At 39.1% G+C, this 15864-nt stretch overlaps 1 protein-coding gene across 4 annotated transcripts in view; it reads left to right on the top strand.

Moving 5' to 3' along the window:
* Window positions 1–14768, top strand: part of LOC137300506 (histone-lysine N-methyltransferase EHMT1-like) — a 149593-nt gene extending 134825 nt beyond the window's left edge. For all 4 annotated transcript variants that reach the window (XM_067969605.1, XM_067969604.1, XM_067969603.1 and 1 more), the window contains exons 26-27: window positions 9048–9223; window positions 14003–14768. In XM_067969605.1, the coding sequence (XP_067825706.1) occupies window positions 9048–9223; window positions 14003–14186 (360 nt within the window). In that variant the 3' untranslated portion in view covers window positions 14187–14768. The remainder of the gene's footprint in view (window positions 1–9047; window positions 9224–14002) is intronic.
* The last annotated feature ends 1096 nt before the right edge of the window (window positions 14769–15864 follow it).

The raw sequence follows: 15864 nt of genomic DNA, 5'->3' as shown, positions 1-15864 counted from the left end.
CATTATGACCTGTTCAATTCCTGTATCTTCTCTTCCCCTTTGCTCAGCTATCATTCACCGCACCTGTCACTATCCACCGCCCCTCACCCTCATGTTTTCTTCCCTCCTTCCTCCTTCCTACTCTTTTTTATCTATTTCCCTCAAAGAGGCTTGTTTGATTTCAAAATTCAACTTTTTTTTTTAAAAAGAAAAACAAATCGAAGAGAATGAGGAAAGACATTGTCCGCCTCCCCCTTTCTTTGTCTTATAGGCACTAACAATTAGAAGCTGTCTCACAGTTTTAAGCATATACCTTTTCTAACTGTCAGGTGAAATAATTGATTAGCTTCATAAAACATTTTTGAAAATTGAATTATTAGCACGAAGAAAGGCTCTCACGCTCGTGTGTGTGTGTGTCTGTCTGTCTTTCTCTCCTTCCTGCCCTCCTCCATCCCCACCTTCCCCATGTCCCTCAGTTTAATACACTTTCTAAAATATATAGAACACAAAACAAAAGCTATAGCAGGTGTGTAATCAGGACAGCCATTTTTTTCTCTCACACGGCCTCAGATTTAAAAAAAAACACTCAATATAAAGATTTTGAAATTAGTCCTTGCTTTTCTTCAAATAATTTTGAAAAAAACTGAGCACCAATTGCGAGAAACTGAAGAAAAATGTTTCATTAGTATAGTTGGCTGAATGGGACTGATGCATCCTGGGAAATTAGGCACACTGCACATGATCAGACAGCACAGTCCAAATTCAGCTCACATCACTACAGCTCTTGGGACCTGGTTTAAAAAAAACTTCAATCAAGACATTTCATTAGATGAATTTAATCACCATCTTATGAAATGTGTTTTACTTGTTTATTTTAAACCCTGATTGTGGGCAGTGGGAATCTCAGTTGCAGAGGTAAAACAAAATGGCGACCAAACATTTTTAAATGGAACAACATTTTCAACGATCGGTAGAAAAAGTGGCCAGATTATGTAATTACAGCATGACAAGTTTGCAGAAGCCAAACCCATTATAAATGAGAGAAATAGACATTTATAATAGTATAATATTGACATAAAAGTGTGACAATGGGACATAAAATCTTACATCTGTGTGCAAATGTTAATATTTTTAATATGGTGAATAAATATGTGTGATAGTAATTACCTACAAAGCTAATGTCTTCAGCAAGAACAGCTAAGAAACTGTCACAATAACGAAGAGCACTTCAAGTAGTATAAATGGAGTGTTGGATTTACCTTTTTTAGCCATCTCCTGATTCATATTATTGCTATTAATTTATGGACAAATTTCAGATTAATATGTTGCACTTCGTGCATTTTGCAAAATCGGAGAAATCAATTTAAATGTGTTTATTACAGCTTACCAGCTTTATTTAACAATTTAAAAGCATAATAGCAAGTGATAAGGAAGACTACTAATAGTACTACCAAAATTAATATCTCAAAATCACTTTTTAGCTGAGAGAATTTTCATTAGAACAGCACAAGCCATCCCCTGTATAATGTTATTGACATCATGCCATGGTATTGACAGAATGATGCAGTAGCTTTGATTGCTTCAGCTTCTTGTTTTGAATCATATGAACATTTAAAAGGAAAGGGTGTGCGTATTCTTGCTGCTTACTTAAGTAAAGTGGAATTACCAAAAACGTTTTGTCTAAACGGCCATCTGAAACTCAGGTCTGTCAATTTAAAAAAAATATTAATAATCTTCTGAATGGTGCAAATGATTCTGAAAATTAAATATTTTTTCTTGTTTAGAATAAGAATTGAATAAGTGAGCGATGTGCATCCGAATGCTTGCTTGACAGTTAACTATCGTTTTAAAACAATCTAAATAGATTTAAATTCTCAAAATGGCATTGAATTCAACTACTTTTTCAAATTTAAAATTTTAACATCTAAATTGAGGATAATCAGTGTTTCAGTTCATACTCTTGTAAATGTGTTAATTTGTGGCTGTCTGATCTCTGATTAGGATTCCGAGAAATGCCTCATAAAGTGCTCAAATTGAGCAGCTTTTTGTGATTAATTTGCGTGCTGACGTGTTGAGTGATGCCTAATACCGCTGTATAAACACAGAAAATTGCACTGACTGGAACATTGCGTGCAGTTCCCCCCCCTTAAAAGCACATTAGTTACAAATGTTATTACAGATAAAGGATTGCAAGGATTGGAAGAAAAATGACAAATTAAATTAATAAAATCAGTGACCATGAAATTAAAATGGAGCAAAAAAAGGGAAAATGCAACAAATGAAGGGTGAAGAAACTATTCTAAGAGGGGAACATGGGTGCATCCCAGAGAAACTTAAAATCCAAACAATATCCTTTCTAGAATCATACTTTTGTACGTTTTCAGACTCTTTTTGAAAGGGTCTGAAAACTGGATAAAGTTCAAACAATTATTCTTTATTTTGAGCACACATGTCGATCGGTTCAATCTAAAATATCAACCAGTACAATCCATCATTTTACCATCACAATAAATATTGCAACTTTCAAAAAGGATCGGAAAACCTACAAAAGTATGGTTCCAGAAAGGATATTGTTGGGATTTTAAGTTTCTCTAGAATGTACCCAGGTTCCCCTCTTTGAATAGTTTTTTCACCCTTCATTAGTTTAATTTTCCTTTTTTTTGCTCCATTTTAATTTTATGGTCACTGATTTTATTAATTTAATTTAATTTGTCATTTTTCTTCCAATTCTTGCAATCGTTATCTGCAATAACATTTGTAACTAATGTGCTTTTAAGGGAAATTAACACTTTTCAAATGTTTAGGAGATTGCACAGGATGCAGGAAAATGTATATATTTTTTTAAAAACTTGAACAGATTGAATATCTGTTAGAATACAAGGCAAAATCTGCATGTTGCAGCATGAGGGGTGAAATTTTTTTTAAATCTCGGCAAATTGATCCCCACTGACATGGAGCCACACTTGTAGCTGAATTCCCCCCCCCCCCCACCCCCCCCGGCCTCTGCCATCCCGCCTGTCTTCCTTGCAGCTTGCGCTTATGGCTTCAATCTTGGTTTTGATCATCTAGAATTCCCTAGATTTTATAACCGTCTCTGTGGATTGGAAGGTAGCAAATGTAACCCCGCTGTTCAAGAAAGGAAGGAGAGAGAAAACAGGAATCTATAGGCCAGTTAGCTTGTTACAAATTGGATCGCCAGGTGGTGAAGGATAGAATACAAGAGTCTGGTCTTCAGTTGCTTCCAAGCCTTTATTCAGAGATCAAACACAACCCACATCCGAGATGAGCTTTCTTATAAATGGATACAAGTGTCCCCAGTTGATGGGCGCCACCTGAATACAATTAATACTAATTGATACTAATTAATACTAATCTTCAGCTGCTTCATCATTGACCTTCCCTCCATCATAAGGTCAGAAATGGGGATGTTCGCTGATGACTGCACAGTGTTCAGTTCCATTCGTAACCCCTCAGATAATGAAGCAGTCCGAGCCCACATGCAGCAAGACCTGGACAATGTCCAGGCTTGGGCTCATAAGTGGCAAGTAACATTTGCGCCAGATAAGTGCCAGACAATGACCATCTCCAACAAGAGAGAGTCTAACCACCTCCCCTTGACATTCAACGGCATTACCATCGCCAAATCCCCCACCATCAACATCCTGGGGGTCACCATTGACCAGAAACTTAACTGGACCAGCCATATAAATACTGTGGCGACGAGAGCAGGTCAGAGGCTGGGTATTCTGCGGCAAGTGACTCACCTCCTGACTCCCCAAAGCCTTTCCACCATCTACAAGGCACAAGTCAGGAGTGTGATGGAATACTCTCCACTTGCCTGGATGAGTGCAGCTCCAACAACACTCAAGAAGCTCAACACCATCCAAGATAAAGCAGCCCGCTTGATTGGCACCCCATCCACCACCCTAAACATTCACTCCCTTCACCACCGGCGCACTGTGGCTGCAGTGTGCACCATCCACAGGATGCACTGCAGCAACTCGCCAAGGCTTCTTCGACAGCACCTCCCAAACCTGCGACCTCTACCACCTAGAAGGACAAGAGCAGCAGGCGCATGGGAACAACACCACCTGCACGTTCCCCTCCAAGTCACACACCATCCCGACTTGGAAATATATCGCCGTTCCTTCATTGTCGCTGGGTCAAAATCCTGGAACTCCCTTCCTAACAGCACTGTGGGAGAACCTTCACCACACGGACTGCAGCGATTCAAGAAGGCGGCTCACCACCACCTTCTCGAGGGCAATTAGGGATGGGCAATAAATGCTGGCCTCGCCAGCGACGCCCACATCCCGTGAACGAATAAGAAAATATATAAATCACATGGATACAATTAACAAGCCTGACATCAATAGTGGGGAAAATGCTAGAATCTATTATTAAGACATAGAAAGGGAAATTGTGTTTGACAGATCTGCTAAGAAAGGATCTTGGCTCGGAATATCAGGAAGCAGAATCAGCATGGATGGAAATAAGAAATAACAAGGGGCAGAAAACACTGGTGGGAGTAGTTTTCGGCCCCCTAATAGTAGCTATCCTATTGGACAGAGTATTAATTGTGAAATAATAGGAGCTTGTAACAAAGGTAATGCAGTAATCATGGGGGACTTTAATCTACATATAGACTGGGGAAATCAAATTGGCCAAGGTAGTTTGGAGGACGGGTTCATGGAATGCATTTGAGACAGTTTCCTAGAGCAATACGTCATGGATCCAACCAGGTAAGAAAAAAGGGAGAAAATAGAATATGAAAGTAAACTAGCAAGAAATATAAAAATGGATTGTCAGAGCTTCTACAAGTATGTAAAAAGGAAGAGAGTAACGAAAGTAAGCGTTGGTCCCCTAGAGGCTGAGGCAGGAGAAATTATAATGGCGAATCAGGAAATGACAGATGTGTTAAACAAATATTTTGTATCTGTCTTCACAGTAGAAGGTTTAAAAAGCATACCAGAAATCGTTGGGAACCAAGGGCTAATGAGAGTGAGGAGCTTAAAGTAATTATTATCAGTAGAGAAAAAGTACTTGAGAAACTCATGGGACTAAAAGCCGATAAATTCTCAGGACCTAATGGCCTGACATTCGAGGGTTCTAAAAGAGGCGGCTACAGAAATAGTTAATATATTGGTTATGATCTTCCCAAATTCCCCAGATTCTAGAATGATCCCAGAGGACTGAGGGGTAGCAAATGTAACCCCGCTATTCAAGAAAGGAGGGAGAGAGAAAACAGGGAACTATAGGCCAGTTAGCCTGACATCAGTCGTCGGTAAAATGTTGAAATCCATTTTTAAGGACGTGGTAACAGGGCACTTCGAACATCATAATATGATTAGGCAGAGTCAACATGGTTTTATGAAAGGGAAATTGTGTTTGACAAATTTATTATAGTTTTTTGAGGATGTAACTGGCAGGGTCGGTAAACCAGTGGATGTCGTATATTTGGATTTTGAAAAGGCATTCAATAAGGTGCCACATAAAAGGTGGTTACGCAAGACTCATGGGGTTGGGGGTAACATATTGGCATGGATAGAGGATTGGTTAACGGACAGAAAACAGAGAGTAGGGATAAATGGGTCATTTTTAGGTTGGCAGGCTGTACCTGGTGGGGTACTACAGGGATTGGTGCTTGGGCCTCAGCTATTTACAATCTATATTAATGACTTGTATGAAGGGACCGAGTGTGATGTATCCAAGTTTGCTGGCGATACAAAGTGAGGTAGGAAAGTAAGCTGTGAGGAGGACACAGAGTCTGCAAAGGGATATAGGCAGGTTAAGTGAGTGGGCAATAAGGTGGCAGATGGAATATAATATGGGGAAATGTGAAATTATCCACTTTGGTCAGAAGAATAGAAAAACAATATTTTTTCAAAAGATGAAACAAAAAGACATGTTGGTAGTCAGAGGGATTTAGGTGTCCTTGTACATGAATCACAGAAAGTTGACATGTAGATACAGCAAACAATTAGGAAGGCAAATGGTATGTTAGCCTCGATTACAAGGCGGTTGGAGTATTAGAGTAAGGAGGTTTTGCTGCAATTATAAAGGGCTCTGGTGAGACCACACCCGGAGTACTGGGTACAGTTTTGGTCTCCTTGCCTAAGGAAGGATATAGTTGCCTTGTTCAACGAAGGTTCATTAGATTGATTCCTGGGATGAGAGGGTTGTTCTATGAGGAGAGATTGAGTAGAATGGGCCTATATTCCCTGGAGTTTAAAAGAGTGAGAGGTGATCTCATTGAAATGTATAAGATTCTTCGAGGGCTTGACACGATAGATGCTGAGAGGCTGTTTCCCCTGGCTGGAGAGTCTAGAACTAGGGAACATAGTCTCAAGATAAAGGGTTGGCAATTTAGGACCAAGATGAGGTAAAATCTCTTCGCTCAGAGGGTTGTGAGTCTTTGGAATTCTCTGCCTCAGAGGACCGTGGATGCTCAGTCGTTGAGTATATTCAAGACTGAGATCAATAGATTTTTGGACACTAAGGGAATCAAGGAATATGTGGATGGCGCGGGGTGGGGGGTTGAGGTCAAAGATCAGCAATGATCTTATTGAATGGCGGAGCAGGCTCAATGGCCTACTCCTGCTCCTATTTCTTATGTTCTTATCTCAAGGATGTTGGAAGACCTATTGTCCTCTGTACTTGCCAGCAGGAATGGCGTGAGTTGAAGCCTGAGAAAATTTCATTGTTGTTTGCAGATCTTATTTTCTTGTAGTTTTGTACCCTTTATGTTGCATATCCATGCTGATGTTTTACCTCTGCTGTCATGTGCTTGTTGTTACTTAATTATAAACCTTATCCATGTGCTCAGTCAATCCTGACACGAAGTCAAATAAGTTTCATTAAAAAGGATGATTGGGTGCTGAGCGTTTTCATGTGTGTATACTGACTGAAAACCAGCTCAGGTATGGAACTGTGTCTTTCATTTGCTGTAATCATTCACTTCCATATTTGCAAGACAACACACTCTTGGATTTTTCCCATTTGATTAAAAAAATGCCAGATAGCAAATCTTAATGGCTTGACAGAGTGACTTTGGCACCTCCAGTGGTGCCATTCATTGTTTTAATGAGGTATAAACCTACCAGTGGAATACTCAAAATAACAAACTAACCTTTCCACTAGAAATAGAATCATACAGCACAGAAGGAGGCTATTCAGCCCATCGTGCCTGTGCTGGCTCTTTGAAAGATCTATCCAATTAGTCCCACTCCCCTACTCTTTCCCCATATCCCTGCAAATGTAGTCCTTTTCAAGTGTGTGTGTGTGTGTGTGTGTGTGTGTGTGTGTTTTTATAAATATATAAATTTCCCTTTTGAAAGTTACTATTGGATCTGCTTCCACCACCCTTTCAGGCAGTGCATTACAGACCATAATGACTCGCTGAGTGAAACATTTCTCCTCATCTCCCCTCAGCTTCTTTTGCCAATTACCTTGAATCTGTGTCCTCTGGTTACTGACCCATCTGCCAGTGGAAACAGTTTCTCCTTACTTTATCAAAACCCTTCATAATTTTGACATCTCTATTAAATCTCCCCATAATCCTTCTTTGCTCTAAGGTGAACAACCTCAGCTCTCTAATCTCTCCAGAATAATTTGAAAAAACAGCCTAAATGTGCATCTATTGTGTGCTGTTAATTTGTTACTAAATGTTCATAATTTCAGTTTTGTTTGAGGTATCATGGCAAAATTGAGTAACCTGGTATTATTGCCTTCAATTTATAGAATTCAATGAAAGGGGGTCAATTGTAATTAACACATGCACATTTTTACATTCAAAAGAATTTTTAAAAAAAACGTACACTCGTTTTGTCATTCAAGAGGAAAAGCATACTAGTGTCCATGGGGGCAGTCTGTAAAGGGCAAAATGAACAAGTAACATCCAGAGTGTGTTATAATAAACCAATGAGGTATCCATCTTTTCCCACAGACCTTTATGCACACTTTTATTTACCAGGCATTGAATTTACCATTCTGTAGTTATCATTTCTCTTAACCATCATATTAAGTTCTAAACTGATTGCTTTCTGATTTTTTTAAAGTTTTTTATACATGGATATGTTCTATGTGCTTGAATTCTGATTAGATAATGTTTTCCTTCATACGAGTAGCACTACAGCTAACATTTCTGGGTGAACATTATCGACGTGGAGAAATCTCTGATCTTAGTAATCATTTTTCGATTTTTTTTCTTTTCTGTGCTTATCAAATATGTGGCCTGTTAGTGTTGGGAATAGAACACTTTCCACTCAAGCACCCAGTGTCAGCATCATCTATTCCAGGGTCATGAACACGGCTAGATGCAGATTAACGCTTCCTCTTCTCTGTCACAACTTCAGAAGAGTGCTTTATAATCCACCATTATGGCATTTTTCCAGTTCCCTTACCAACCTGTGTAAAATAAAAAATTATTATCTAATTAAACAGTACATTTTAAAATAGATTTTTGGTGAATTGTTATGGATATACTTCAAATCCTTACAATTCTGTGATAAGAAATCTGCCACTGAGATGTTGTGTTTGCATTAGAAATTAGTATTTTTGTTCATGACCTGTATCAAGTGAAAACCCTATGTATAACTTTGTCTAGAATTTTAAAAAAGGCAAGTAGTTTGCAAGTTCTTCCCTTAGAAGTAAGATTCTTAGGTTGTTGCACCTATGCATTTTGTCTGTTGTAATAAAGTCCTTCCATCCTATTGTCCTTGAAAAGCAACAGCCTGGTTACTGCAATGATTTAATTTGAATTAATGGCAAATGTTTAAGAAGGGCAGGGAAATCATCTAATCTACCGATGTATTTGGCAAAAAATAATAGATGTTTTGATAATTCCAGTGGTTTATGATAGGCATCAGCTGTTGCTTTTGAGATTATATGTGCACAAGTTGACAAAACCAGGAAACAAAATAGGAAAATGTATCTGATTCTCTAAAGTGCCTCACACTATCCATTCTAAACATAAACATTCTAAACTCCACTTTAATTACATTTCCAGTATTTTTAACTGAGGGAAGAAGTAACCAAATCCATTTTTGTGCTTTTTCTTTTCTTTTTAGGAAGGGGAGGTGTACTGCATTGATGCTCGTTACTATGGAAATGTCAGCCGGTTTGTAAACCATCTGTGTGAGCCAAATCTGATCCCAGTGCGAGTTTTCATGTCACACCAGGATCTTCGTTTCCCAAGAATTGCATTCTTCAGCAGTAGAGAAATCAAGTCTGGAGAGGAACTAGGGTAAATATTTAACATTGGTTAAATAGAATGAATTTCCCAGAAGTAACATCCTTTTAACCTGTAGAGGCTGAATTAGCTGCCAGTAGATTAGAAACGGGCCAATTAGGTGTCCATTTTCAAAAAAGGGTGACAAGACACGGGCAGCTGCAGACTAATTAGTCTGTGTTCAATCCCATGTAAAATAATGGGATCAGTTTATTAGGAGAAAACTTGAGGATCATTTGTTTAATAATAACCAAGTAAACAGCAATCAACATGGTAGGAAATGATTCTGCTTGACCAATTCTCTTAATTTCTTTGAGAAAATGACAACCCAGGTAGACTGTGGAAAATCCTGCATGTTGTACCTACATGTATAAATCTACATGTAGATATAGAGAAGATGTTTCCACTTGTAGGGGAGACCAAAACTAGGGGCCATAAATGTAAAATAGTCTCTAATAAATCCAGTAAAGGATTCAGGAGAAACTTCCTTACCCAGAGAGTGGTTACATTGTAAAACTGGCTACCACAAGGAATGGTTGAGACAAATAGCTTAGGTGCATTTAAGGGGAAGCTGGATAAACACATGAGGGAGAAAGGAATAGAAGGATGTATTGATAGGGTGGGAAGAGGCTCATGTGGAGCATAAACACGGGCACAGACCTGTGGGCCACATGGCCTGTTTCTGTGCAATACATTCTATGTAATATGTAAACTTCCAAAATACATTTGACTAAGTTCCACATGAAAGGCAATTTGTCAAGCTCAAAACTGAGATTCAGGGAAATTCTTGTGAATGGAAGGATAAAAAGTTGGCTGAAAGTCGAAAGCAACAAGTACTTATCAGATGAGTTATGTTAGGGTACATAGGAGGTAATAAGTGTGTTGCCGCAGGGATTGGTGTTGGAACTACTGTTTCTAATTTACATCAATGACTTGGATTCAGAAATTCTTTGCAAATTGGTTAAATTTGCACAATACCAAACTAGGAGGGGCAGTGAAATTGGAGGAGGCAGCTCAAAAATTGCAACGAGTTGGACAAAGCATGTAAGTGGCTGAAACAATGGCAGGCGAAATTTAGTGCATTACATTTCATTTCCATTTTTGTGCCCATTGACATGTGTTGTCCAACTCATTTTGTTGTTAAGGCACTGCACATAAGAAGGAAAAATGGTTATCCATGTACCCCATGAATGGTGTTGAAATAGCTGTGGATGAAGTTGAAAGAGACATGAGGGTCTTTTTTAAACTGCACTCATCACATCCAACCAATTCAGGGCAGCAATCAACAAAGTCAATGGAATGTTAAACTCTGTTGCCAAAACAGTAAAATGCAAGTCATTCAAAGTCATGACTAAACTGCATAGTGCACTGGTCAGACCACACCTTGAGTACTGTGTCCAGTTCTGGTCACCAAAACACAATTAAAGCATTGGAAAAAATGCAATAAAGAGCCACTGGGCTGAACCCCATTTTCAGCAGTTTAGAGTTATGAGGAAAGATTGGAGAAACCTGAGCTTTGCAGCCATGAATCGAGACATATAACAGGTGATGTGGAAGTATTTAAGATAGATAATTAACAGAATGGAGAAAGTAAATCTGGAAAATTACAGGTTGCCTGAGTGGGACAAATAGGCACAGTTTCAAACTAATAAGTCAGTTTTAGACTGATACCAGGAAGTTCTTCACAGGGTGATGCAATGGACTTTCAGATGGAGTAGTGGAGATGAAAACCCTGGAATTATTTAAGAACCAATAGGATAAGATGTTGCAATGGAGGGACTGTAGCGTATTTCTGGATGGATGTCAGCCTTGGCTGAGTGGTAGCACTCTCGCTTCTGAGGCAGAAGGTTGAGAGTTCTAGCCCCACCCCAGAATTTAAGCACATAATCCAGGCTGACAGCTCAATGCAGTAGTGAGGGAGGTGCCATCTTCCAGATGAGACTTTAAACCAAAGTCCCTTCTGCTCTCTCAGGTGGACAGACATTATCCCATGGCACTATTTGAAGAAGAGCAGGGGAGTTTTCCAGGTGTCCTTGCCAATATTTATCACTCAACCAACATCATTAAAATAGATTATCTGGTCATTTATCTCATTGCTGTTTGTAGTACCTTGCTATACGCAATTGACTGAAGGCGTTTGCAATGTCCTGTGGCCCTGATAGGGGCTACATGAGTACAAGTTCATTCACTGTGTAAAATGGGCAGAATGGCCATATGGCCAAGATAATTTGTAATTATTTTGTGACTTTAAAATAGTCAAAGTTCAAACTAGTTGTTTTAAAAAAAGCACTTGGCAGAACTATTACACAAGAAGCTGATGTTCTTGGAATGTTTTCTGAAAAAGATGAACATAGAGGTAGCTGCCATATGCATTTGTTAAACATGCAACATTCGCTGATGATGTACATGTGTGCTGCACAATGGAGTTCTGTTTGTGCTCACCCATTGGATTGTGTGAGGAGTCTCTGAATGGACTTAACCCTCATACACCTAGCAGCTGAGTACAGAACTGCATTGGCAGAGGACTGGGAACAGCTAATTCTCTTGATTAAAGAAAATTGGTGTATGATAGAGGAAACCAATAAAGTTATGGAAGAAATGAGCTCTTTGAAAAGAGGATTGAACATTACCCTTGCTGTTATATTCAAATAATAATGCGTGACGAAATCAGACAGTTATTTTTTTTCAGGGAACTATTGAGACACTTAACCAAAATTGTCGTCTATAACATCCAGCTGTCTTCGTGCCGGCTGCGATCTTAAGATGACCCGGGAAATAGACCAAGGCTCCCACTGGAAACGGGCCTTATTACTTTGTACAAATCGGGGTCCTGTGATGTACAAAGGACCCTGATGCAGTTTTAAAGTTAGAACATGCAGTGCCCACGCTGCGCTAGTCCCGCCCACTTAAACTATGTGATAAGTGGTCACACAAACGTCGTTTAAAGAGATTGTCTGAGTCACTCAGGAAAAAGTCGGAATTCAGCTCAATTAGTGCTGGTGGTGTGCCAATTTTATTCTAATAACGTCCGAACTATATTATGGACAACCTGCCCACCTTCCGCCCAATCTCTGCTCCACAACAAAATCGATCCCATTGAGTTATATCTTGAATTGCTTGTTTGGAGTTTGTAATGCATATGCATGTATGGAAATTTAAAAACCTTTTAATCTTCTCTGCTGGAAGGATGGAAAGTATTTATGATCTAATCCTGTAAATCTATGAACATTAACTTTGAAACACTCCAGATTAACCATATTTCATTGGTGTCCTCTCATCAACTTGGATCGAGGTCCTGAGAATGGAAATAGTAGGAACAGGAGTAGACCCTCAAGCCTCTTCTGACATTCAGTGAGATCATGGCTGATCAGTTACCTGACTCCATATACCCGCCTTAGCCCCATATCCCTCAATACCTTTGGTTAACAAAAATCTATTAAACTCAGATTTTATAATTAACAATTGAGCTAGCATCAACTGCCATTTGCGGAAGAGAGTTCCAAACTTCTTGCACCCTTTGCGTGTAGAAGTGTTTCCTGACTTCATTCCTGAAAGTCCTGGCTCTAATTTTTAGGCTATGTGCCCTAGTCCTAGACTCCCCAACCAGCGGAAATACTTTCTCTCTATCTACCCTATCAGTTCCTCGTAATATCTTGAAAACTTCGATCAAATCACCCCTTAATCTTTGAAATTCCAGGGAATGAAACCTTAGTTTGTGTAATCTTTCCTGCTTATGAATCAAAAAGTAATGTAATTGTATAACTTAAAAATACAACGCTAAATTTTAAGCAAACTTATCAGTCTTTTTCTCATCGCTGTTTCCTTTGGAAATGGTTATGCCCAGAATATTTTGTGTTCCATTCTCACTTCTATGAGAAATGAATCACATTATTTTATTCAGGATGAGATTCCTTTTCTCTTATAGTTTTGGGTCTCCAAGCGCAATGCACGAATCACAGTCAAGATGACTGGCAGACAGTTTAGTCTCCTGTCTTAAACCAGGTGAACACGCACAGCACAGGATGACTGGTTTTTTCCCCTCCATCCACGTGAGGACATTTTACTTACCACGTGCCCTCGGTGGCACAGGTAGCTCAGATAGGAAAGTTGGATTCAGAGGAATGATGTTCGTGTCTCAATTATCTAAAAGCTAGCAGCTCCCTTGTAAATTTATATGTTCCTTTCAAATATGAGTATCACCGTATCTATAAATGTTCATGAACTTCTATTTTAACTCAGCGCATTTTTTAATATAGATTTGCACCTAAGTTTGGAAGAGATTTTTTTTCATCAGATACTTGGCCCCTTTCAAAATTGAGTGCCATGGAAGTTAAATGTTGTGCACACTGTGTTCTGACTTCAGTAAGGTGTGGGGGGACTTGTCTAGGGGTAGCTGGATTCCCTGGTTGAGACCTGCGTATGTCCATTTTAATGCAGGAGACAGGTTAGGATGATGTGTGGCAAATGGGGGTACTCTTGGGATGTTTGGCTATTCACTTACCTAAAATATTCTCAGTGCTCTGCTTTCCGCTCATTTCAGAGCAGTATGGAACCAGCAGTATACCTCTCTACTACTGGTTCATACTGCTCCAAAGAAAATACAGGTGACAAATGGACACCTGCAGTGTAGAAGTGATGTTCAATTTATGCAGTGATGAATGTCGTGTTGAAATCAGCATTTGCAATCAAGATGGAAAATAAAAGTGCTGTTAAGAGGCAGCAAAGAGTTGCATTAGGGGAATCATTGTTTTTTTTAAGGAGCACTTTTAATACATTGCTGTATTTGTTTTTTAGTTTTGACTATGGAGACAGGTTCTGGGACATCAAGAGTAAATATTTTACCTGTCAATGTGGTTCAGAGAAGTGCAAGCATTCAGCTGCTGCCATTGCTCAGCGACAAGTCACAGTGTCTCAACTGGAAGCACAACAAAACGGACTCCCAGACACCAGCTCAGCCACATCCGCCAATGTTTCTTGACATGCTAATTCAACCTGGACCACATCGAGCTGTATTGAGAGAAATGGCTCCACTTATGTGAACAGACTTCTTGAAGCACCAGCTCAGCTGTACTGATAAATTCTTCCTGCGAATTGTCTGTCTAGATATTGACGATAGGACATTTAATAAACTGAACTTTTGTTATAGTGAGGGCCAACAGTTATGGTGCTGATTATTGTGTGATTTTACTCTCAAGTAAAACTCACCTCAAGATTGTATAAATGAACAACCTGTTTTTAACATGAATTCAAGTAAAACTTTTTTACATGTAGTAGTATTAGTAATAGTAAAAGTAGTAATAGTTTGTCTTTATGAATTTGCCATCTGCTGTTGCGTGATGGTTGGACGTTAAAAACGCCATTTTGCATAAAATTTTTAAAGACCTTTAGTGCAGGTCAGTTTTTTTTGTGCAAGTCCTTCCAGAAATTTACAAATACATTACTGTTTGCATTCATTATAATTTTCAACGGTTTTAAGGGCATTTATGCTTGATCCATTAGTGTTCTGAATTTGTATGCAAATCTTGCTCAAATGTTATAAATAAAAGCAGTTCATAATAGATTTGTAAAGTGTGCAAATGCTTATTTTAAACTGATGTGACCACATTGCTTTAGGGAATCTAGTCTTAATGAAGGGTTCTAAATAGTTTGTTTATCCCAGAGGAGTTCAATTTGTGGCAACCTAATAGAAAATATGAAGAGAACACTATAAAGTCATGCAACAAGATACATGAAATGACCCTCTATGTGAAATGTGTCCACGGCCTCTTTTCAATTTCCAGCTAGAGATGGAATAGAAAAGGATGTAACAATTTTTTTTAAAGGTACATTTCTGTTATATTTGGATTCAATGGACTGAAGTGGTCGACCAGTGTTCACCATGTATGCTGTTGCCAAACACTTTTGATGTGTTCTGTTCAGTGTTGGTATAGAATCTTACAGCACAGAAAGGCCATTTGGCCCATCATGCCTGTGCCAGCTCTTTGAAAGAGCTATCCAATTAATCCCACTCCCCTGCTCTTTTCCCATAGTCCTGTGATTTTCTCCCTTCAAGTATTTATCCAATTCCCTTTTGAAAGTTACTATTGCATCTGCTTCCACTACCCTTTCAGGCAGTGCATTCCAGATCATAACAACTAAGAACAGGCCCGTTAGGACCGAGCACAGTCAGGTTTTTGTGCAACCGCACAAGATTCTAAACCTGCAGCTTGGGCTGTGGTGTTTTATAGAACATTATGCTTGATGAGGGGTTTATTCATTTTTGACTACCCATTTGTTTTTAAATGATTATATTGGAAAAGGTCTTGATCACTGAATCACCACTGAGCCAAGTCAACAGCTTTGTGTCTTCTCCCATTAATAGCAGGAATGTGTGAGAGTGTGCATGTGAAGAATTGCTTTGGACCCCAATGTTTTTTTCTTGGCCTTTCCTATTGCTCAGTCAGTGTGTGTGCTGGGGGAGAGGGAAGTTGCACTGCTAGGTTGAAGGAAGTGTGCCTTAATTATAACAGCCAGAGAGCAAAAACATTTTAAAATTTCTTACTATGTGCCATTCCGGTTTCTTCCTTCAACTCCACAAAACTGGCTGCCATTGTATGCTGTGACCACACAGCTAACTGTAGTCCAAGTACAGAGTGATAACGTCTTCTGGTTACTGC

The sequence above is a fragment of the Heptranchias perlo genome, chromosome 31, assembly GCF_035084215.1.
Source record: "Heptranchias perlo isolate sHepPer1 chromosome 31, sHepPer1.hap1, whole genome shotgun sequence".
Lineage (NCBI taxonomy): Eukaryota > Metazoa > Chordata > Chondrichthyes > Hexanchiformes > Hexanchidae > Heptranchias > Heptranchias perlo.
Note: the sequence above shows the minus strand (reverse complement) of the source record. Positions and strands in the feature narration are given on the sequence as shown.